This window comes from Siphateles boraxobius, unplaced genomic scaffold (genome assembly GCF_051911475.1).
Source record: "Siphateles boraxobius isolate OS27281-9 unplaced genomic scaffold, OSU_SipBor_1 65, whole genome shotgun sequence".
Classification (NCBI taxonomy): domain Eukaryota; kingdom Metazoa; phylum Chordata; class Actinopteri; order Cypriniformes; family Leuciscidae; genus Siphateles; species Siphateles boraxobius.
Window position 1 is genome coordinate 7121605 of NW_027509192.1, and position 24614 is coordinate 7146218.

The window sequence follows — 24614 nt, forward strand, 5'->3', positions numbered from 1 at the left end:
TCTCATCCTGATAATTAGTAATTCACATTACAATAACATTAATGCTAACATTCATTTCACAATGATGAGCAATAAAAACATATTTTAGTTCATGTTAGCACAGATCCATTAAATAATATTAATAATGTATTAAAGGTTGAATTTAACATATAAGCTCACAAAAAGCATTGGTATTTTTCATTGTTAGTTCTCGTTAACTAATACAAGCAACTAATGTTAAAAAACAGAATCTTATTATAAAAGGTGTTATCATATAATCTAATAAATGTTTAAACACAGTAACCTTACCACGTAATATATAATTAAGCAGTTGTATAATATAAAAATAAGCATTTTTACTGTATCAGATTGTTTGTTATAATGGGAGTGAGTTAGTTTTGGTTGTTAGGTTTGCAGATGGAGATGGCACAGCATCTTAAAAGACACACATCCTTTAGCTTGATCTCTCGTTTCCTGCTGTGAAGCAATCACACTCTGAGTCAGGTGACTGTTTCATCATCTGGGCGGCTGACTAACCTGCTGGACAGGTGGGACATTTCCAAACAGCAAACGCCACACTAATGATTTATGTTTTTCAGTTCAGACAGATAATTACATAATAAATGAATCATCAGGTGTGATTCAGATCATAAGACAGGAAATATGAATTTCACAATCCTGTGGCTGATCAATCATAATTTCCAAAGTATCTATCAAAGATTTAGAAACTAGTACAGCAAAAATATTTAATTGGCTTTTTTTATTAAACAGCAAAACTGTGACAAACCCAGTTTAGTAGATTTATGTGACCATTTAACATTGATTAAACTGATTAAAAGTAATTTTATTGTAGTATGTCTACCCTGTAGCCTGCGGCAATTGTCTTGGCATGGTACATTTGGTAAATGAATAATACTATGGTATACATCACAAGAACCACGATATGATACCATCCCTGAACTGTACTAGCATTATACTTTTTGAAGAGGTTATCTATGATTGTGAATAGTGTCTGTTTAAATGTTATAACTGGACAATATTTCCTATTATATACACCTCCTTGACAGGTGCAATACTGGGCACATTTGGGATCAACGGCTTCTGTTTAACTTTAGTTACTGAGCAACAGAGGCTTAAGATTATTTGGTTTAAATTGAGTTATTCATTTGCCCTGACCTGGTGAACCGCTACAAGTCATTCAACAGCAGACTCGACAGACTGACAGATAGATAGCACCAGGTTATTATTTGATTATACATTGTCTATGGTTGAAAACCCCCTTTGTAAAGAACAAAAAAGTTTGTCTCTATTATCTTTCATCTAAATGTAATAAGTTTCTCTCTATAGTGTCTGTTGACATAACCAAGGCTGAATAGCCCCCCCCCCCCCAAAAAACAGCATCTACATTTCAATCAAATCCCAATGGATAACATTAGTCCTTTATGTTTTTCTACAAAATATTCAGTTTTACTTAGTTAAAAGTTATTAAAATAGAATAGAATAAAATAAATGAATAAAGTAAAAACACCTCAATCAGATCTCAAAGGATAAAATCAGTAAATGTCCTACAAATTCTAACAAATTATTCTGTAAATGTTAAAATAAAATGTATATAAAAATCACAGCGTCCACAATTCAGTCAAATCCAGGTGGATAAAATCGATACTATCCCTACATAATCTCCCACAAAACTTTGTTTAAATGCCTTTTATGTTATCCTTATCCGATTATTCGAACATGTAACTAAGATGGTACTAAGATAAGCTAGTAAAAAGACACTAATCCAAACCAAAGCATCTGGTTTTAGAAACAGAATTTGCTGTAAGTACCCAATGTTGACTGCGTTTCAAAATCCATCCATATATGGTCTCAGTAATTGGGCTTAAAAGCTTTCCAACTATGATCAAATGTCTCACAAAGATTTTCTTGTGGTGACAGAATCACTCTACTGGAATTCAGCACTGAGCAGAAGGAATATGAGAATCCAATAAAAGGTGTCTGTCTGATTCCTGTTTGAACAGGACTCAGGAAAGATTATGCACGACATTTCTGCATCTGCAGCGTGTGTTTGTGCATTTAGTCGCATTTCCAAATTTGGATCTAACCTCATATCTCTTCCATGGGGTCAAAAGGTTGCACATTTTTCCATGAAAAGTCAGCTGAATGCATCTCTGTGAGGTAAGTTCAAGTACTCTCTTTCTCTTTGTGCCCCAAATATTCATATATTCACCCTCTCTCAGGATTCAACCATGAATATTTCCCATGACCCTTGACTCCCGTTCTCTTACCACAGGCTACATGTTGCGTTTTCATGTCCTACTGACGGACTGCGAAATTAACAGCTGATAACAGACATATGAACAAAATAACTGCTAACATGAAAGAGCTATCAAGGCTTCTAAAATGTTATTGTACAGCAGTGGGGCTCTAATGCACATTTATGTCAGTAGCTACTTAAAGCTGCATAAAGAAGCAGGCGGGCTTGGGATGTGATTGCATGATCCAAAACAAAGCCAAGAGCCAAGAAACAACACCATCTAAACATACTGTAATTTGCATGTTGCCACAAACCACACCAGTGCACCGGGGACTTTGAGCATGCAGGCACAAACTGGCAGAGCTCCTAGGGAACGGCACAAAGAAAGAGTGATGTGAATAAAGAAAGCTGGATCGCCGTTACATGATTACATGCTAAAAAGCTGTGGCTAACCGCTCATGGGACACGGTAGGAATTCAGTGCAGGGCGCGTCGAGCCACTGCGCACTTGCACTAGCACTGAATCTTTTGATATATAGCGTTAAACGGATATTTTAACTTGTTAAAAGGATGAGTTGCACATTTTTGTAGCCATCATCAAAATTTTGCATATTCAAAAAAGTTGATTGATTGATTGAAAATTGATTGGTTATAATATTCTTGTTTAAAAGTAACTCACTCAAAATAAACTAGTCAAAAAGGACTAACTAAAGAGCGCCACCCAGAGGTAGATGCAAAGAGATGCATTCTTACCTGTATGATACCTGAAAAATGTCTTACTGTAATTTTGTTTATGTGTATACACACACACACACATATACATGTAAACATTGACAGGCAGGTAGGACATCGTATCAGACCGAATGCAATGATTGGACGAAAATGTTTTGGTCCTGAGACTTCCACAGAAGATACATTTACATGTTTTAGTTTTTAGACCACTTCTAATATGGATTGCTATCAGGATGTGAAAAGAGTTTTCCAACAAAACAAAATATATATATAAAATAATTGCCTACCCTACCTTTAAAGCTGATGTATCATCTATCAATAGTTATGCAGATGAAACATTTGAAAACTTTTGCAAACACGCCATCAAACCACACTCACCCACTGGAAACACCATCCACCCTCATGCTCTTGCCCAGGACGTCTCCATCACTCATGTACCCTGCCGTTTCCGTGGCGACGCCCTCCAGCTCCTCCACCTTCTCTGAGAGCTCAAGGCCGCGGACGACTCTGTTGTTTGTGCAGGTCTGATGTATGTGCGTATGCCGCTCACAGCCACTACCATGGTGTACGAACGTGTTTCCTGAAGAGGGGGCATCACCAGCTTGTAGACGAGGGCTGGATGAGCCCAGCCGCCAAGGCAGTGCAGAAACAGGGCGGGAACTGAGGGTAAGCAAGGCCCTCTCATTGACCTCTGTGGTTACTGTGCTGTCAAAGGTCGTCTCAAGAGTGCTGGAAGGCAGTGAGACAGAAAAAAAACAAGAAGTTAATGACATAACCATTAACTATAGGTTTGTTAACATCTTGACTTTGTTCTCCATTTTATTTCAATATTGAAAAAAAGTGTTGTAACATCACTGACAACACCATGTGACAAATTAATTTAAGATGTTCAAAACACATACCAATGATCAGCGAATAATCAATAAATGATTATTATGCATTGATTTTGTTTGCACACTTGTTAGACCTAGTACATAATGCTTAAAACATATTCTTAACCTAAAAAATCTTAAGTGTCAAAGAAGAGGTTTACATGATTCAGGTTTTTGTATGTGCAAACACAATAGTCAAACCATTTCTTATTATTGGATAGTGTTTTTCTATCAATGAAAAAAAGTGTTATTTTAGTATAATTTATGCCTTTATACTATTTACTACTTTTTTAAATAGGCTTTTATTTCTATGTTTTCAGTTTTCATTTCATCCTATGTTTTGAGTAATTCTATTATGTGCTTTTGTCACTTTTGTTTTTTTTTCATATATCTATTTAGCTTTAATTTATATTGATGTTATTTAGTTGCCAATATTTTTTTTTTTATATTCTTTACTTAATTTTTTTTCAGCTTGATTTCAATTAACAAAAATATTTTTTAATTCTTGTAGTTTTTTTAGTTAGTTAACTAACAACAATGCAAGCCACGTCTGACACTATATTTCAGCATAGACATTCTGCAAAATATCAAAAAATCCTTTTTTGTTTCACAAAAGAAAAGTAAATAATATGGGTTTGCAATGACACGAAGGTGAGTAAATTATGAAAGTTTTTTGGGGGGTAAATATACCTTTTTGAAAGAAATAGTGTAAGCAGCAAGCAAAAAGCATTTTTGAATTTCTGGCAAAATTATGCATCCTGTCGGGACAGGGTTTCATTGGGATATTAAAACAAGCTTTTTATCTAGTATTAGCAGGCAGTATGTGGCCTCCAGACGATTTCATGGCCAGCTTTTGTACCCTGGAAGGCCGAGATGCGTATCAAACTGATCAAGGCAAAGACAAAAACCCGGCACCCCCCAAATGAGCTCCTAATGCCAATCAAAATGTCTTCCTCAAAGCCATTTAGAGTTTAACCCCACAAACCCCCAGAGATAAAAGGGTTCACACACCCGGGAACAATGGGGTGCTTTCTGAACTGTGCTGTGATCTCTGTGCCCAGTCATTATTAATGTCATGTTGTACTTCAACCCAACTGAATAGAAGTCATTTAGAGTCTGAACATGAACTGACACCAGGGAAAGTGCAGTAAGAAGCAACTACCACTAGCGGGAGCCCTTTGGGTTGATCACCAGTTTGCCAGATCATCGTTGGGTTGATCAAAATAATTTAGACACTTTTAGACAATTGAAGTGAATGGGGCCTATTTTTAAATTAATGATTTAAAAAGCAAACATTTGTAACTTATAATTCTATAAAAGCACACCTGTTAAAAAAAACCTCAGTAAATTTTAACGTTTACGGCTTGGCCTCATTCGCTTCAAATGTAACACTCTGATCCTTTGCTTTTTTTAAGGAAAATGAGGAACAAGTCCCAGAACATTCCTTTAAAATAAGTAATATTTTAGATGAATAATTTAACTTTAGTCACTTCTATCAGGCTGAAAAATACACTGGTTTTACCTGTGACTGATATGTGTCGTCCCCCTCAAACTGGACATGGTTTCCTCAAGGTTTTGCCTCAGATCAGCAATATTTTTTGCAGTACGTAGCCTCTTGGTTTCGGAGTCCTCACCTGAGGAAACCAGACTCATCACCATCACCACAGTCTGAAAACAGCTGCTACCAACTAGCTTGCTACGAAAAAAGCATGTCTGAACACAAACATTCACCCACCTAAAATGCTTCAGAAATGCAGCTAAAACCCGAAGAACCATGGGATAGTTTAAATGAAGCAACTCCGAACTCTGTATTAGCATCACAGCACTAACTCTGCCCCTTTTGCTCATGAAGTTAAATCTCCTAGAGTTCCATAAAAGAGCTTTTTGTTTTTTTGCACCAGTGTTAACGTACGAAATGTTAGCCAACCGCTGCTTAAAAATAAACACGCAGTGTATGCCGTAGGTGAGAGGGGATTTGGCTGCTTGGATTAACGGCTGTTTACTGATCATAAGAGGTCCACAAGGGGCTCAGAAGGTAAAGAGCAGACTCACACACACACAAACACTCACACATGATGTAAAACGTGTAAAAGAATGAGTGCCGTGGAAAAGTACATTCCTAGAGGCTGTAAAAAACACAAACAACCTCTTTCAGAACTGCTCGCTGAGGCTAATGCTAAAGCTTTGTTCTCTACCCGCCTTTTGGGTAAAAAAAAACTAGCTTCCTCTCAAACTACATCACATATAGGACATTTAATTTTAAAACAGCATTCAGATATCTTTATTTGCAAAGATATCTGATGGGATGAAAGTTTATAATGCAACGCAAGTAGGCTATAGATTGGATTTTCAATGCAAGGGGCGCTAGCGTACATTAGCGTAAACGTCCAATTCAGTTTTTCAAGTCAACTGCTGTCGAGGCAGATTTCTGCCAAGCAGGTTCATTATCTAAAAATAAAAAAATATTTGAACAGATTTGCCGTAGCCAAGCAGTTAACGCACATGATTATAATTGCCAAACGGTGCACTATGCAAAAACATCCTCTTGTACAGTCAGTTTTCTCTTTCAAGCCAACAATGGCAGACTTCCAACAAAAAACAAAAAACAAAAAAAAAAAGGATAATAAAGACTTCAGGTATGTTAAATGCCCCGAGGTAGCTTTTTAAAACAGATCATGTCGTCCAACACTCATCTACTCACTTTCATGCTTCTCAAACATGTCCAACATGGTTAGAAGGATTTCCTCATTAACCCGAGCAATTCCATCCCACACACAAGAGTGTTGGCTCAAATGCAGCTGATATACAGAGCTGAACGTGTTGAGCTCCCTTTCATTCAAAACACTTGGTTGAGTGTGTTCAGCCAAACATTTAGATGATGTTGGAGGTTCACCAGAACTGTCTACACCCCAGAACCTGTCCTTTCTCCTGAGACTGGAGCAGTCATCTAAGTGTACGATGTCCTCATAAGAACCATCTCTTGTTCCTCCAGTTCGGAGAGGAGATGCCAACGGACAATGACATTCCATTGAGAAGAAGATTCATTTAGGTCTTCTTCCAGTGGTACAGATATTTGTCTCGGTTGCAGAAAAAGACTTCACATAGCTACTAATGTCCTTTGCTTTTTCTGGTGGCAACGTGTCCCTGACTCTCCTACGCTTCTATAAAGATGGATAAAAGGTCTGTCTGACACATTTGGAGTTGTTTTCCCAGAGAATGTCCCGATTGATTCATGAAAGAAACTCTTGTGACGGCGGTCCTGCCTTTTCCTTTCCTCCATGGAAAAGAGAGGGGAAATTAGAATACAGCTCTCATGTCCACACCAGCCCAGGGAACTTCCCCTGTGGAGAAGAGTTTTTCTCTCTACACAAAGTTCTGACAGACTGAGAAAGGACACACACACACACACACACACACACACACACACACACACACACACACACACACACACACACACACACACACACACGCGCGCACACACGCGCACACACGCGCACACACACAAACACACCCACACGCTGGTAGGCCTTGGCAACTCCTTGGCATTCATAGCCTTTAACATGCAGATGAGTGCTGTTTTGTTTTCTTGTTCACTCTCAGACTGGCCTGACATTGGCCTCAAAGTTCTGAAAACACTGCTCACTTATTCTTAAATAATCGTTATTTTATACAAAGACACAGTAAAAGACCTTGTCCTAACCAGGCATTAGAGTTGGGGAGTAACTATCCAAAAGTGGCAAAACTACTAAAATGCTTAGTAGAGTGATATTAGACTGTTTTAAAACAGTTTTTCCCAGTAACAAGCAATATGTCCAACATTCAGCCTTGTAGCATGGTAAAACAACAGAATTGTTTTTACCTCACATGGTTTCCATGGTTTCAACAAACATGCTAGAAAAAATTGCAATGTCTGATTCATTTAAGTGAACTGTTAAATTATTCAAATCATTTGCTAAAATTATAAACTATGAAACATTAAAATGGTTTGCTATGAAATCACCAAAAAGATTTGCTACGACTACGAGTAACTAAAATGATTTGCTATAATTCTGCTAAATGCATAATGGTGCAATTCACTAAAATTATTCACTATGAATCCCTGAAATTATTCACTGTGAATCATTACAATGATTAAACAACTCACTTGTGGCTGTGACTAGTTATATTATTTTCAATTGCAGTTTCAAAATAGCTTCCCCAACACTGCTATTTGCAACTCAAGTTTGTTTTCTGTACTTACTCTCATTATGCTCACAATGCTTACCTGTCAGGTTCTCAAGAGAAGTATGGATAGATTTGCTGCACAGGCCTGTTCGTTCCCTCCTTTCCTCCACTCCTGCCACTAGCCCAGTCTTATCAATTTCAGTTTGAGACCTAGATAGTGACAATACAACATACTAGTTTAGAGCCAAATAAAGTCTCATGGAGTATGTAGGGTAACGCATTACAGCACCACACAGTTGTTCCGTTACCTGTACATGAATGGGGCGATTGTGGCCATGTTGGGATGGCTGAATTGTTGCTGGAGCTGTGGAAGTTGTACACTGACCATATTGCTGGTAGTTGAGTGGGTCTGCACACCAAGGGTGAGATCTTGGCAACTTTTCCCATCTAAAAATGCTAAGCTAGATGTAAAGCTGTAGTTTATGTTATCTTTCTGCCCTTTATGCACAGACAGACCTCCTATCTTTGTGCTCCGTGACCGTTCTCCCTCCGCACCGCAAGGGGGCGACGCTACAGTCTTATTTGCAGCTGAACCCTTTCCTCCTTGGCTTGGTTTGGGAATTCCACTCATGGCTGATTTTGCATTGTCTTTCTTTGCTTTGTTTCCTTTGGAAGCAGCCTTCTTAGACTCTAGTACAACAAGTCCATCAGTTTTTGTGTCTCCTTTAAGGTGTTTTGGTTCTGTAACAGGAAGCTGTTTGAGCTTTTCTTTCTCTTTAGGCTTTGACTTCTCTTTAAGTTTTTCAGATGCTTTTGCCGATGTTGTTTTCGGCGACAAAGATTTTCCAAGTGTCAACTGTGCAAAGCCTTTCAGCGCTAGCTTGGGACTTGAGCTGCCAGAACTGCTGGGGGTGACAGGCCGCTGGTTTCCAGGGTGGATGGGGCAAATCTGGCCACCTTCGGGTTCAACATCCTCCAAATCGTCTGAACTGACAACCTTGGAGGCTCTGGAACCCGTTTTGCTGTTGAAGAGCTTGAGCTTTTCCAGCATGGACTTCTGGGCAATCACCTTAGGAGGAACCTCAAGAGAATCTGGAGCTGGTTGTTTAACCGTGACCATGGAGGATGTAGCAGTGTGTTTAGCGCTGAGCGACTTGCTTCTCCAGGGTTTAGAGGAAGTTGTGGTGCTGGTGCAGCTGGGTGGAGGAATGGAAGAGCTGATTGGTCCATGATCAACCATTATTGGTGATGAGGTTGTTTTCTCTGTGAATTCACGACGAAATATAACATTTATATATAAGCTCTTCATCACAAACGCTTCTGTACTTTGCAAAACTTTTGCTCAAGTAAACATCAGTATTTTGAAATATCACAATGGTGAAATGCAAGGTTGTCTAATTTCCAATTTCTTTAATTCCATGAGATTTAAATTTAATCTGAATAAAGATTATTTGTATTTAATGTTATATTCGTTAAAAAAATTAAGGTTTGCAAAAATATTATATAATAATACAGGTCCTTCTAAAAAAAATAGCATATTGTGATAAAGTTCATTATTTTCCATAATGTAATGATAAAAATTAAACTTTCATGTATTTTAGATTCATTGCACACCAACTGAAATATTTCAGGTCTTTTATTGTTTTAATACTGATGATTTTGGTATATAGCTCATGAAAACCCAAAATTCCTATCTCAAAAAATTTGCATATTTCATCCGACCAACAAAAGAAGCGTTTTAATACAAAAAAAGTCAACCTTCAAATAATAATGTTCAGTTATGCACTCAATACTTGGCCGGGAATCCTTTTGCAGAAATGACTGCTTCAATGCGGTGTGGCATGGAGGCAATCAGCCTGTGGCACTGCTGAGGTGTTATGGAGACCCAGGATGCTTCGATAGCGGCCTTAAGCTCATCCAGAGTGTTGGGTCTTGCGTCTCTCAACTTTCTCTTCACAATATCCCAAAGATTCTCTATGGGGTTCAGGTCAGGAGAGTTGGCAGGCCAATTGAGCACAGTAATACCATGGTCAGTAAACCATTTACCAGTGGTTTTGGCACTGTGAGCAGGTGCCAGGTCGTGCTGAAAAATGAAATCTTCATCTCCATAAAGCTTTTCAGCAGATGGAAGCATGAAGTGCTCCAAAATCTCCTGATAGCTAGCTGCATTGACCCTGCCCTTGATAAAACACAGTGGACCAACACCAGCAGCTGACATGGCACCCCAGACCATCACTGACTGTGGGTACTTGACACTGGACTTCAGGCATTTTGGCATTTAATTCTCCCCAGTCTTCCTCCAGACTCTGGCACCTTGATTTCCGAATGACATGCAAAATTTGCTTTCATCCGAAAAAAGTACTTTGGACCACTGAGCAACAGTCCAGTGCTGCTTCTCTGTAACCCAGGTCAGGCCTCTGCCGCTGTTTCTGGTTCAAAAGTGGCTTGACCTGGGGAATGCGGCACCTGTAGCCCATTTCCTGCACACGCCTGTGCACGGTGGCTCTGGATGTTTCTACTCCTGACTCAGTCCACTGCTTCCGCAGGTCCCCCAAGGTCTGGAATCGGTCCTTCTCCACAATCTTCCTCAGGGTCCGGTCACCTCTTCTCGTTGTGCAGCGTTTTTTGCCACACTTTTTCCTTCCCACAGACTTCCCACTGAGGTGCCTTGATACAGCACTCTGGGAACAGCCTATTAGTTCAGAAATTTCTTCCTGTGTCTTACCCTCTTGCTTGAGGGTGTCAATGATGGCCTTCTGGACAGCAGTCAGGTCGGCAGTCTTACCCATGATTGCGGTTTTGAGTAATGAAACAGGCTGGGAGTTTTTAAAATCCTCAGGAATCTTTTGCAGGTGTTTAGAGTTAATTAGTTGATTCAGATGATTAGGTTAATAGCTCGTTTAGAGACCCAAAATCCTCAGTATTAAAACAATAAAAGACCTGAAATATTTCAGTTGGTGTGCAATGAATCTAAAATATATCAAAGTTTAATTTTTATCATTACATTATGGAAAATAATGAACTTTATCACAATATGCTAATTTTTTGAGAAGGACCTGTATATAATTAAATTGTAAAAAAGTAAAATTGCTTAAGTAAACTATTTAAGACTATAAATTAATCAAATATATATATATATATATATATATATATATATATATATATATATATATATATATATATATATATATATATATATATATATTTATCCGTTGCTTGGTGTCACTTTTTGTACATTCAACTAGTGTAACAATTGGACAAGTAGGGAGGACGAATGGTCAATCTGGCTCAGAGAGGAGCCAGGAGAGGAGAGGAGAGTGACTGTGGAGCATTTCATGACATTTGAGATATGAGTGATGAAACTAATTATTTGGTTAAATATAAAAACAAACCATTTTCAAGGCACATTTTTTATGTGCTTTCTGTCATAATACTAATGTAAGAAACAAAAGGACAAAATATTTTTTATTATTATTACATACAATACATAATATAATATAATATTTAAAAGCATATATAATTACCCTGAATTGCATGAAAATTCAGTATGTAAAGAAACCAAATTCTTGCAAAGTCTAAGTAAAAATGTTAAACATTTCATTTGACCTGTTCTGATCAGTCACTGTCTTTCCCTGTTTCCCGCACTGCTAAACTGGTTGCCCTTGTATGCATTATGTAATTATTCAATCATTTACTAGCCTGTTGCATAAAAACTAATTTTAGCAGTGCTTACCTTACAGGCAATCTGAGCAAAATTCACATTACAGTCATATTCCTCGCATGTCTTCCTAGCCGTTTGATCTCACTGTATATAAAGCTCTGTCCTTATCATTGACTTTTCTCTCTCTTCTTGCGCTGGTTTTGCCACAAGTACACTAATTAGAGCTGAATTAGTGAGCAGCAAACGCCTCATCATCAACATACCAGATCCAGCAATGTGCGGCTGTGAGTCCACACGTACCACACACAAACACAGTTGCATGCATGCACACAGACATGTCATGCAAGTGCAAATGAAAAAAAAAAAACTTTTTATATGGTTTTATGAATATGTCTTGAATACAACAATTCCACATATTCAACTATGTGACATGTTAGTGGGGAAACATCCACGCTTAATAACTAGATGCTGAAGTGTGTGAACCAAGCCCGCCATAATGTAACAACAGCGTGCCAAAAATGTGTCAACAGCATGCAATTAAAGAATCATAAAAATGTGAACAATATGAGCGGTTACCCAACTCAGAGTTAAAACAAATCAAGGGAGGATGGTTTGGATCACTCATTGTGAGCAAGAAAAATGTTCATGAAAACATTAAACTGATTTGGTTCGAAATATTTTGTAGAAGTTGAAGTGACAATTCATGTCCAATAACAGCTGGTTTTAAGAAATGAATACAACTATAAAGTTGCCTTTATGGTCAAAAGACCCATAAATTACCATAAAAGTACCATGAAGTACAAGTGCATTTACTTGTGCGCTTTTTCCCCGTCTTTTTAAGCATTACGATAACTTAGCATGAGGAACAGACCTAAATTCTCTTCATTATCCACTTAAAATGTTTTTTTTCAGAGCTTAAAGTGTTATTTCACATAAAATTGAAATTCTGTCATTATTTGTTCACCGTAATGTCGTTACAAACCTGTAAAACTTCTGTTCATCTTCGCAACACAAATTCAGTTATTTTTAATGAGATCTGAGTTATTTATGTCCCTCCATTGACAGTCCAAGCAACTTCCACTTTGTCACTTATTTATGAAAAATAATATTTTTTTTACAATTTGTTGAAAAGAAAAGAGCAGCTTGGACATTCTTCTAAGTAGCTTTATATTTGATAGTATTTTAATTTCTGGGGGGGGGGGGGGGATACTTATTGAGAAATATATATATGTATTAAAAATTCCAGTTTTAGTTTCTGAAAATAATAATAATACAGCCATTTAATAATATATTTATATAATAAAAAAGAACAGCTTTATTTTCTTGAAAAAAAAAGTTTTTTTACCAATAATACCAATACCAATTTGAGCAAGGAAAAGTGAGATAAATCTGTAAAAAAAAATTCACAGGTAATTCTAGTAAAAAACAATACTGAAATAAAGCCTGCCGATTCCATGGGTGGTGTGGCCTTGTGGTTAAAGATCTGGGTGAAAGGTTATAGGTTTGAATACCTCAAAGAGTTATTCATTGTGCACTGAGCAAGACAACTTGGGGGTTTTTTTTCAGGATGATTTAACAATAACAGTTTTTACTAAATGACTGCTTACATAACACATGGAATATTCTCAAGATTGTGTAAATGAATGTGATTAACTCACCTCTTTCATGAGTGCAGGCAGAGATTGATGGCTTTAATCGGTCACATTGGTTGAAGCTTTGGCTGCGTCTGTTGGTGTTTGAGGTTCGAGGTTTACTCTCTCCGACCGTTCCAGCCGCCCTCACAGAGGGGCTCTGAAGCCTGACAAAGAGTTCAGTCAGAACAAACTCAACCTTTCTCTTTAAACAATAACTATTTATGCTGCAAAGACCCAAGACTGGAGTGCAAATTACATAAATAAACCTCAGTGACCTTTTTATATTAAAGTCCACATCTGATCATATGATCAAGAACAAAATGACTATTGAAGGGGATTCACATGTTTTTTGGCCCTGAGGAAACAAGATAGGCTTGTGTAGAATCACAAGATCACCAGTAGATGGTACTGTGGTGAAGAACTTTAAAGTTATTTACTAGGAGGAAAAGCAGATCAGGCACATTGTGATGTTTTCAAGAATGGACATAGAAATCTGGAAAGCTGACCTAGAGTTCTTTTTCTGAGCAACTGAGAGTCTCACGGCTTTTTTCTGATCAGAGCCTTTTGATTGATGACTTCAAGATCAAGAGAAAAACAAAAGAGAAAGAAAAAGGGATGAATAGAAGAGTTAGAGAAATAACCAGCGTTGTTATTGTTAACTAAAACTAAAATAATTAAAATAGTTTTTTGTTCATTGAAATAAACAAATATTTCATATTAGAGTAAAAATTTTTACTTAAAAATCTTAATTAAGAAATATTGCCTTGGCAACTAACTAAAATAAAATAACTTTTAGTTGAGTTACTACAATAAAAAATAAAAATACATACTAACACTAAAACATTAAAATTAAACTAAAATAAATGTAAGCTAAACAGAAAATATTAAAAAAATAATACAAATGACAAAAGCAAATATTTAAGTATATATTTAAACTAAAATGAAAATAAAAACTCAAATAAAAATCAAAGTTCACTCAAAATATTAATAAATACTATAATAGTATATAAATAAATAATGCTAACATAACACTGTAAATAACAGAAAACTTGTAAATTAGAAATGGAAATGAAAGGTTAATCATTGGAAATGTTAAGGGAAGAAAAATTTAGAGGAAGAAAAATAAGAGCAGTATGAGAGCATCTGAAAATGTAATATGTTGGCGTCATGGTCACAGCAAGTCCAATGCGACAAGATTGTTGTCAAAAAAATAAAAATAAAAAAAATAAAAAAAGATTGTGTGTGTGTGTGTGTGTGTGTGTGTGTGTGTGTGTGTGTGTGTATAATAACATTTCCTCCAACCAAATTATTTAAAGATTAAAAATTGATCCAGCTGACATGTTGTCTGTCTATGAAGAATCTATCCAGTAAATGAATTGAAAATAATACCTGGACTGCAGGTCTGTCTGTGTTTTCTGTGCACATGGGGAGGAGGTGTAGTGTTGCTGGATAGGAGAAGGACAGGGAGAGCTCCGGGGAGAAGTGCGAGGAGGGAGGGCAGGAATGGCGCATCGGTGGGCCTGATTGTTCTGGAGCATCTGAACATTGCTGGAGGCCTGTTTCAAAGTCTGCTGCTGCTGCCTGAAGCGCGACAGAATGAAGAAAAGGCCTAAAATGGCTTTCAGATTGCCATTGCGGATCTCTGTGGTTTGGCAGAAAAAAAAAAGAATCTTGTTGACATCTTATTTCAAATATTATTGAGCATTAGTTAAGAGTCCACTCACCTTCGGCACAAACTCCCTTAATGTTCACTCCTTTAGCAGCCAGGAAGCACAGACAGGCATCAATGTTCTCAATCTGTTTGAGAGAGAAACACGAACATACATCAAGAGCTTGCCGTCAGAAATCAAGCCTAATCATGTTCCCTCGGAACATATGACCCCACCACTTCCGGTTTGCACACTTACTCAGGTGTAGGCCTACAGGAAACATAACCAAACAGATGGTCCTCAATAGGGCAGATTTGTGGTTTAAAACCATGTGGGTACATCCTGCGACATTACAATGTATATCCTGACCACTGGCGAGACGACAGACTACAGCATGCTGGTTAACACCAGGATTTTAAGGTCAACAAGACCTGCCATTGTCATCCCTGAGGTTGTTTTTTTAAATGGACAGTTTAACCAAAAATGGAAATTATGTCATAATATACTCACTCTCATTTGCAGTCATGTGTATTTGACTTAAATGGAAGATGTTCAGCGAATATTAAATCTACGAATTATAATTTTCTTTTTGGATGAAGTAAGTTATGTCCGGATTTATTGAAGGGACAAGTGGATTTATTGAAGGGGCAAGTGAAAGAGAATTTTACTTGCGCGACCAGACAGGTAACTTAGCTAAAAACTTTAGTGACAAAAAACAAAAACAAGTATCGTATGGAATGATTCTGATTTTATAACATTCAGTTTAAACACCGATTGAACACCGATTAATGGTGTATTTCTGATAATAGGCGCGTTATTGAGGCTCGCGCTGCCTTGTTAACGTTACTTTCCTGGATAAATCAAAACAAATGAGCATAACAGCACAGAAGAAACATACTGAGGAAAAAAATACAAATGTTGAGTTATATAATATTTTTATAACTGAACACGATATAGTTAAGTAACATAACACTACCAAGGAAGCTGTTTTGCTGAATATTATCACGATTGCAAATGTTACATTAATTTTATAGTTCAATAAGTAGTTAAAATTAGTTTAGTTACTTACATTTTAGACAGAATATAGACAGTTTTGTTTCAACGACGAAAAGGGTTCCAAAGCAACACTCAGCGCGGTGTTTTGTTACTAAATGATTCAGTGTTTTGAACGAATCGTTTGAATGAATGACTCAATGACGCACTCATTAAGACGGTCACTTGCCGCCACCTTTTGGGGGTTTAGTTTTATGTTTAAAAGTATCATTGCATTTTTGTTATGTATATTCAAACATTTATTTACATTATTAATCTCATAACATTATTTATTGCAGTTGTAATTTTGCAATGTAAATTACTTCATTTGATTGGTAACAGCCCTATAGTGTCTAACTGAATTTTTTGATCAAATGTAAGAATTTGACATGAAAGATGATGCATACATTCAATAAGGTTAAACAAAAAATACTTTATAAAAGTAAATAACGTCCCTGGGTAAATATAAAAAAATATGCAGATTTAAGTATTTGTGAAAGCTGCTGAGAAAATTGCTTTAGAATAAATTATATTTACACCACAAAACAAAAATGAATGAGCGATTTACTTGTCCAAAGGTCGGACAAGCACATGACAAGGCTTAAATGTCAAGGCCTGTCTACCATATTCTCAAAACTATAATTTTCAATATCTTCAAAAATCAATATTCTGATCACTTCTTCACCAGATCCACCACCAAGTGACAGTGATATTCGATTGAGAGTTTGACATATTGTGGTTTGTTTCTTTTCCAATCACACCGGACAGAAATTACAATAAACAAACTTTGAGTCTTACCATTTGAGAGCGACTCTCTGGGAATCCGTTGATATCGGCGATCTTCTCATTTGCTGAATGGAAAAACGAAAACAGAGGCACTGAATTAAAGTAACACCATTCTATAGCCTACCTGCTAGTTGGTTTTATGAACACATCATCCACTTGGTGTGGTATTCAGGCTTTTGTAATAGGAATGAGAATGCGTATCATCCTCTTGCATACGTTTATTACATTTTGGCTTGATAAAGTGTTCACAGAACAGTTTGTAGCCTCATAAACCATCCACAAATTGAATCTTTTCAGAAACTGATCTCATAAAACAGCTTCAGAACACATTCAAAATAACAAAGGTGATGAGTTTTCTTGATACTTATATGTGTCCATTTCTTTCCCAGTCGTCCTCCTCGAACACTCATTATGGTTAGATTTACTGGTACGGTGGAGCAAAATTGTAGGTTTTATGTATTAACCTTTTCAGAAGGAAGAAGAGTGGTTTGTTGAAGTATGGAAAATTATTTTTTTATATCTTTAATCTTACCTACAACCTGAATGATTTCTGCCAACAAAACGCCATCGGCAACATCCTGTTGGAGGTCTTTAATCAGGCGTGTGTGTCCGGACTTGGCTAGGTAGTGGTTGGCCCAATCTGTATAAATCTATTCATCCAAAGAAAAATAGAGAGAGACAGAATGAGGAAAAGGCACTTAACATCTAACTCTGGGTTTAGAGCTTACATGGATGAAAGACAAATGCCACATTGTGGCCGATCAGCTACCATTTAAATATCAGAGTGTAGACAGGGAAATTTCCAAGAAAATTAATAAAAGCAAGCTGTCAAAAGTGTCTGGAATATCAGGTTGTACATCTATTTGTTTTTTAAAAAGTGTTATACTTGAAACATTAACACAAAAAAGTGAAAAACAATTTAAACAGTATGCTATCTTTAGAAACATATTTGATTATTTTATGTTCAATTATTTTTTGGATTAAAAATAGCAAAAATGTCTAAATAGTAATTATAAATATAATTGTTATTGTATTTATTTGAATAAATATTTTGAAATGTTTTAAAACATTTTATATAAACAATGGAGGTCTGGTGAAAAATGTTATTGTTAAAAAAATATAGCCTATATTTTTAAATATATTTGCACAAATTATAAATGAAAAAAAATGGCAGTCTGATCAAATATCATAATATTTGTTGTTGTTTTGTGAATAAATATTTAAAGAATTAATTTAAATAAAACACAAAGGAAAAAAGTAGCAGTCTGAAAAAAGATAGGTTGCTATGGCTTCCAGACCATTCACCGTTCTCAAAAATGGTAGATCAAGTTAGGCACATTGCATTGTGTGATACAGTACGTCATGTGTTCTGGTTGTATAATACAGAACGAATTTGACGTTATATGCATACAATATATTTGAATACTGTGTATACAATGCAAAATTAGCATGTGTATTATGGTACTATGCAATTCCAAACATACCTGAAGCCTTTCTATCTTCAAATCATCATGCAACTACAAAAAGTGAGCATTGGGAGGCAGCAGAGATTCAATAGGCCCCAAGAGGTCAGAAATGAAGGGCTGTAGGTGTTTTGTTGCTGGTCTAGTTATGTCTAAATGGGACATAAAGAACTGGTGTGACTGCCTATCATGCAGATCAGAGCTAGCATGGACCATTTAAAACTGGAGCCACTGCTGGTTTTAATACAGAGACTCCTTGTGAGTTCTGCAGGGGGTTGTTTGTGTTTCTGCCCACAGAGCCTGGAGAACCACTCCACCCCCTTCACTGTAAACAAAACCTCTAGGCTGCGGTGGACAGCATGTGGGAATAATAATCTTGAATAATAAAAATATAGGGGAAGAGGTATGAGTAACCAGGTTCCATGTTAACATGAAGATGCATTACGGACGTCATTACATTAGAACAAATCAGCGTTTAGCCATCATGTTCTGTTTGGGGTCTGAGAACTGAGAACTGTTAATAAACGTCTTTACATTAATTGATCTCAACAAAAAACTGAGGGTTAAGATTCAAGATTAATCAACAGGTAGTGTTTTGATGGTCAATCGACATAGATGTTTTAATATTATTTATATATTATTATAGGATTTATTAACAATATGATGTAGCTTTTATTTTTTATATTTTTATGTGGCAACATGAATGAATTTTAATACATTTTCATATTATGTAAGCTTTATTTCAATTACTGAATTTTAATAGTAGTTTACAATAACACTCACTGTAAAAAACAAATTTGTTTTAACTTAATAAAGTAAGTTACCTGGTTGCCTCATACTCAAAATATTATGTTATCTAAACCAGATTAACTATCCAAGTTGATTTGACAAAATACTTTTTTTACAGTGTTGCTAAAAACAAGATACCTTCAAAAAAAAAAAAAAAGGAGCACCATGGTATTACCATGGTTTTGTTGGACTTTTACAATGCTAATACCATTTTAAGTACCACAGGAGTACTTCAATCGACATACTTTGTTAGGAGTACCATGTCACTACTGGTAAACTATGGTATTTGGACAGAATCACCAAACTATGGTACCGTCAAAGCACTTTTTGTAAAACAGAGCAAACAGGCCACATTGCATTTCTCCATTTAAGGTTCAAAATCGAGTTTTTAAAGATCAGCTGAATAAAACCCAAGCAATTCAATCTGTGCAGGACAATTTAGAGAGCAAAAAGTGGTCCCTAAATTTGTAATGGACTTTCCATTCCTTGTCTTTTTTGGTAATTCCATCATTTCCAAACACAAGACTAAAAGCAGATATTTAACAAACTAACAGCAATCATCACGTTGTTTTACAAGCCAACCAACCATGACTAATCCTCACACCAATGCTGTCCCAAAACACATTTAGTGTGTTCATCTAATGAGAAGCATTTTCCAGCTTCCTGGCCAAAACAAAGAGGGACAGCAGTGCAGTGTGGGGGCATAGTAGTATATTAGTACCAGTGTCGGCTAAAGGGTGCCCACTATTGGCCTTTGGGATTGGTGTGTGTGGCGTTTCATCCATATGGCCAAATGCCCACCTGCAGTGCGGCTCACCGCCACTAATGGAGCACTGTAGTAAAACCTCCATGACCGTGTCTATGTGTGCGTGTGCGCTGTAATTACAGGCCAACTGGCTGAGCTTTTCATTCTACCCTGCCACATGAAGAACTTGGCTCTTCGCTGCCTTCAAAGCTCGACTGAACGTATGAAGCTATATAAACACATGTACGCATACACACATAGACATAAACTTACACACCGCTGCCGTGGACCAAAAGAAGAACATTGCGACTTTTCATAGGCAATTTGCTTTGACCAGGTCAGCAGGATCTATTCTTACAAAGCATAATATTTTTAACATGTAAATGTATAAACACATGAGCTTTCAGCGGGAAGCTCTACAAACAGTAGTTACAATGGTTGTAATGTGGCCAAAGAGAAACTGTTTCGAAGAGATGAATACAATGTACACAGCTGTTGTGGGTCAAGTCATGGTGGAATACGGGCACAAGCTTTACTCTGCAAAGTTTGAACTTCAACATGACCAACAAAAGCATTTTGGAGTTACAAATAAATGTTTTTCTCTGTTGATTAATATTCCAAAAACACAATTAACACCTTGCAAGCCTGTTTCCATCATAGAGTAAAAAAATAAATGTTAGGTTTTCGATAAAGTTATATTGTGAGATACAAAGTTACAATTACAAGAAACAAAACGTCATTGTGAGATATAGTCACACTGTGAGAGAGGACATTTAAAGTCACAATTGTAAGACATATAGTTGCAATTGAGAAACTTATTTTGTTGCGAGATATACAGTCATAACTAGATAAAAATCTCAAGTATGAGAAACAGTCGCAAATGTCAGATCTACAGTAGCAATTAAAAAGAAACAAAGTCGTAATTGTGAGACAAAGTCACATTGCGAGGCATAAAGTTGCAAATAAAAGAAACAGTCCCCATTATGAGATAAACAGTTACAAGAAAATTGTAGTTTTGAGATATAAAGGAGCAATGAAACAAAGTTGTAATTGTGAGATATAGTGTCAATTGTGAGACAGTGTCACATTGCAAGATATAAAGTTGCAACCCAATGATGAGATAAAAAGTTACAAGAAAGTTATAGTTTTGAGATCTACAGTAGCAATGACAAGAAACAAAGTTGTAGTTGAGATATAAAGTCACATTGCGAGAAATAAAGTTGCAAATATAAGAAACAGTCCCAATGAGATAAAAAGTTACAAGAAAGTTGTAGTTTTGAGATATACAGTAACAATTACAAGAAACAAAGTTTTAATTGTGAGATATAAAGTTGCAATTACGAGAAACAAGTCACACTGCAAGATATAGTCGCAAGTATAGAAAACTAAATTGTTAGATAAAGTTACAAGAACTTTGTAATTTTCACATATAAAGTAGCCATTACAAAGTCGTAACTGTGATATAACGTCATATTGTAAAAATATAGTCGCAATTACTTGAAAATTCACATTGCAAGATATAGTCGCAACTCTGAAGTATGAGAAACAAAGTTGCAATCGAGATAAAAAAGTTGCCATTACGAAAAACAAAGTCGTAATTGTGAAATATCAAGTTTCATTGCAAGAAACAAAAAAAACCCTCTTGTAGCCTGATATTTTTGATGAGGTCTTTTAAAGGGATCTAGTAAAAATAACTGACCAAGCGGTCAATGTACAAATTATTAATTACCTTTTTTTATTTAATCAAAGTATAAAACTGTCTGTGTGGAATCAAACTTTCCATACAAGGAAGAGCATCTGTTAGAACATGAATCAATGCAACCACAAAGCCACATACAAATTAAGCATCAGTGTTCCAACCTGAGGGTCTCCTGATGTTTCTTTGGCATTCTGGTACTTTTTCTGTAAAGTTGCAGTGTCTTGCTGTCTGTAGATGGGAGACTTCAAGGGGATGAGGCTGGGCTGCGTGGGCTTCATTGGTCCATTCTGTTGGGTTGTTACCCTAGCTGGAATGGGTAGCGCGGTACCATGCACAGGTTTGGGCAATCCCGACTTCATCTTGGACGCGACTAGAATAGCAGGCATCTTCTTATCCTTTTACATTCAACCACGCACACGCTGGCACAAAGTTGTCTGGTTGCAGAGGCACAAGGCTCGGAGCAACCGCACACGCGTACTTAACAGCTGGAGCAATGCAGTGGGAAGTGTGTCCACAAACTCACATTCATGAAGGACTGGAAAGCTTGGCAACACACAGACGTCTTGCTAAACCTTCTAATAATGTGATTTTCCCATGACAATCAGCCAAATCCTTCCTCGTCATCAGTATCTTCAGTGCTCTTCTCGTCCAATGAAGCTCTACTCCATATTCGACTTGGTATCTGGACTCCGCCCGCCACCTGCAACTAGTCCCACAGCAGCGAGGAGTCGCCCAATATAGCCCAGAGAAGCGGACACTCTCTGGCAGGCAGAAATCACAGATAAGTGGGAAGCAGGCAGGATGCAATTTGTTGTCAGAGCAGAAGAAACCCACAGTTTGTACATGGAAGTGTAACCAGCCCACAGATGCAGTGGCAGCAAGGCATGAGTCTCAAGCTTGAGAAGGATTAACAAGCCATTAGCAAGACAGCAGATGTGTCTTATGGGAAAACTCAACGCTAACACCCCTGGGTGACAGCCCAATCAGCCATTATATCACTTTTCTCACCAATGCACCGGAGAAACGGACAATTAGCAAGTGAGGAAGAAAAGTCTTGCTTTAGTTTATAGCTTTTAAAACTTTTTGATGCCACAGACCCTAAAATATTAAATACGGCTGCATTTTTTTTTAGAAAGTATAAAGACCAATTTATACTTTGGGGAAATATAAAAATATTACAAATTTGGAAAAAACGAAAAATATTATCTGGAAAAATATTGATTTGACAATGTATATTTTTCTACCTAAGTACTGTTATATGTATAAACTTGAAGAGAAATAAATCTAGGGCTGTCAACATATTAAAATAATTGTGACTAATGTCATGATTTCCAAAGCATAATTTTTAAAGTGTAAAAAACATTTATTATAATCTATAATCTTCTAATGGTTTAAATAAAATTATTATTTAAAAAAAAAATAACTGTAACTATTATAAAATAATAAAAAACAAAAATAATTAGAATTATTACAATATATATATATGTATGGATATATATATATATATATTCTAATATTTAAATTAAAATGTTATATATATATATATATATATATATATATATATATATATATATATATATATAAAATTATTATTAGAATAATAATTCAAATTATTATTATTATTATAGAAATTTTCTCTGAACTTTTCTTGCGACCCCAATTTGGAAACCCCTCTGTCTAATTCTGTTCCAAGATAAATCCAAATGGATACTTTTTAACAATCTGGCTGTGTGATCACTACCAACTACAAGTACAACTAATTGAGGCAAAATGGTAAGGAGAATTGTTTGTTCTCGTTGTCATCTCAACAAAGCAATTTACCCACTGCCAAAAACATCTATTAGGCATGATTAAAATCAGTAAATGACCAAAACTGCCTCAAGCCTAAGTATTTTATACTTGCAGTTAAAATTTTGTATGCGGTTTTACCATGATTGAAATGTTAAGTCTCATTCGCCCTGTTTTTCGGCAGTCGCTGAATTCCCATGCCCGGTTGCGTTTCTAACAGCATGCTGAGAGAGGGAGTGTTTGGTTATTCACGCAGCCCGAGCCGAGGCTTTGGGAGGATGAAATTCTGTTGGAGCAGCAGTTTTGAGTGTCTGCAGATTGAACCCAATAATCCCTGTGGGGACGAGTGAAACCCATTGCCTCTCTGAAGCCTGGCACTGATGCTTTGTTTCCTCAGAGAATCACTGTCCACCTCACAGTCTATGCTGTCCACTGACTCCAAAACTATGTTGAATGTGCAAAACTGGAGATGATGCCAGTCCAGCACGGATCTGGAAAACTGAAATATCAACTACCGAACAGATATGTGTCAGCCAATGTTTTCTTGTGAATTTGAGATATCACCAATTTTCAATGCTCTGTTTATCTCAACAGGTGCAAAAGAGCCACATTTTATGATTACTGCACCAACAAACCCTCATGGACTCCCTTCATTTTCCATTGGTTAAACAAACAGACGTTGACGTGTTGGACTTGGATTCTTATTATACTCATTTCAGATCATTAAAACAGCACTGGGAATCAAGCAGAGGACACAGTAATAAACCTACCGCAGGAATGGTGGGTGGTAGGTGCAGGTTGCTAGGTTGAGGCTTTGGTAAACACATGTGCAACCACAACACACAGCATGGGATCAGTTTTACAGACCCATGTTGTTATGGATTTGATCATTGAACCCACAAGAATACTCATTTGAAGGCAAACTGCTTTTGGACGGCAACATCTACAGCAGTAGTGCATGCCCCATCTATTTCACTCACATTTCATTTTTAAAATGAACTATTTGTAGAATTCAGAATCCTGTGTTTTTAGCACCACTGGTGGCCGTTAAGTGAACTGCAGCCAGCAACTTATTGTGCTCGAGACTTAACAATGCCGAGATATACTCACAGTGAAGTTCTTTTTAGTATTTTGCTTAGAAGTAAAACAAAGGTGGAAATACCTTTGCAGCTATATATTTTAACGAACATCCCGATGCGGTCCACGCTGCTGAGAGTGACGTTTAGATGAAAATATGTGCTGCACGCTTTTCCTCTCTACAAAAAAATAAACGCACAACAAAAATGACAGCAGCGAGAAAGCAGCAGTTAAGAAAGCATCTGATCATAGCGATGTGGATATGTTCGCAACAGCACTGCGATTTAC

The 24614-nt window shown here is 36.7% G+C and overlaps 1 protein-coding gene across 2 annotated transcripts in view; it reads right to left on the reverse strand.

Moving 5' to 3' along the window:
* The window catches only part of nav2b (neuron navigator 2b), a 71374-nt gene extending 49527 nt beyond the window's left edge, over positions 1-21847 (reverse strand). For both annotated transcript variants that reach the window (XM_077210520.1, XM_077210521.1), the window contains exons 1-11: positions 21623-21847; positions 17298-17415; positions 16778-16830; positions 15023-15095; positions 14688-14940; positions 13805-13873; positions 13323-13462; positions 8312-9266; positions 8104-8213; positions 5362-5473; positions 3346-3696 (exon numbers count right to left, since the gene is read on the reverse strand). In XM_077210520.1, coding sequence (XP_077066635.1) covers positions 3346-3696; positions 5362-5473; positions 8104-8213; positions 8312-9266; positions 13323-13462; positions 13805-13873; positions 14688-14940; positions 15023-15095; positions 16778-16830; positions 17298-17415; positions 21623-21847 — 2459 coding nt within the window. The remainder of the gene's footprint in view (positions 1-3345; positions 3697-5361; positions 5474-8103; positions 8214-8311; positions 9267-13322; positions 13463-13804; positions 13874-14687; positions 14941-15022; positions 15096-16777; positions 16831-17297; positions 17416-21622) is intronic.
* Between the last annotated feature and the right edge of the window lie 2767 nt (positions 21848-24614).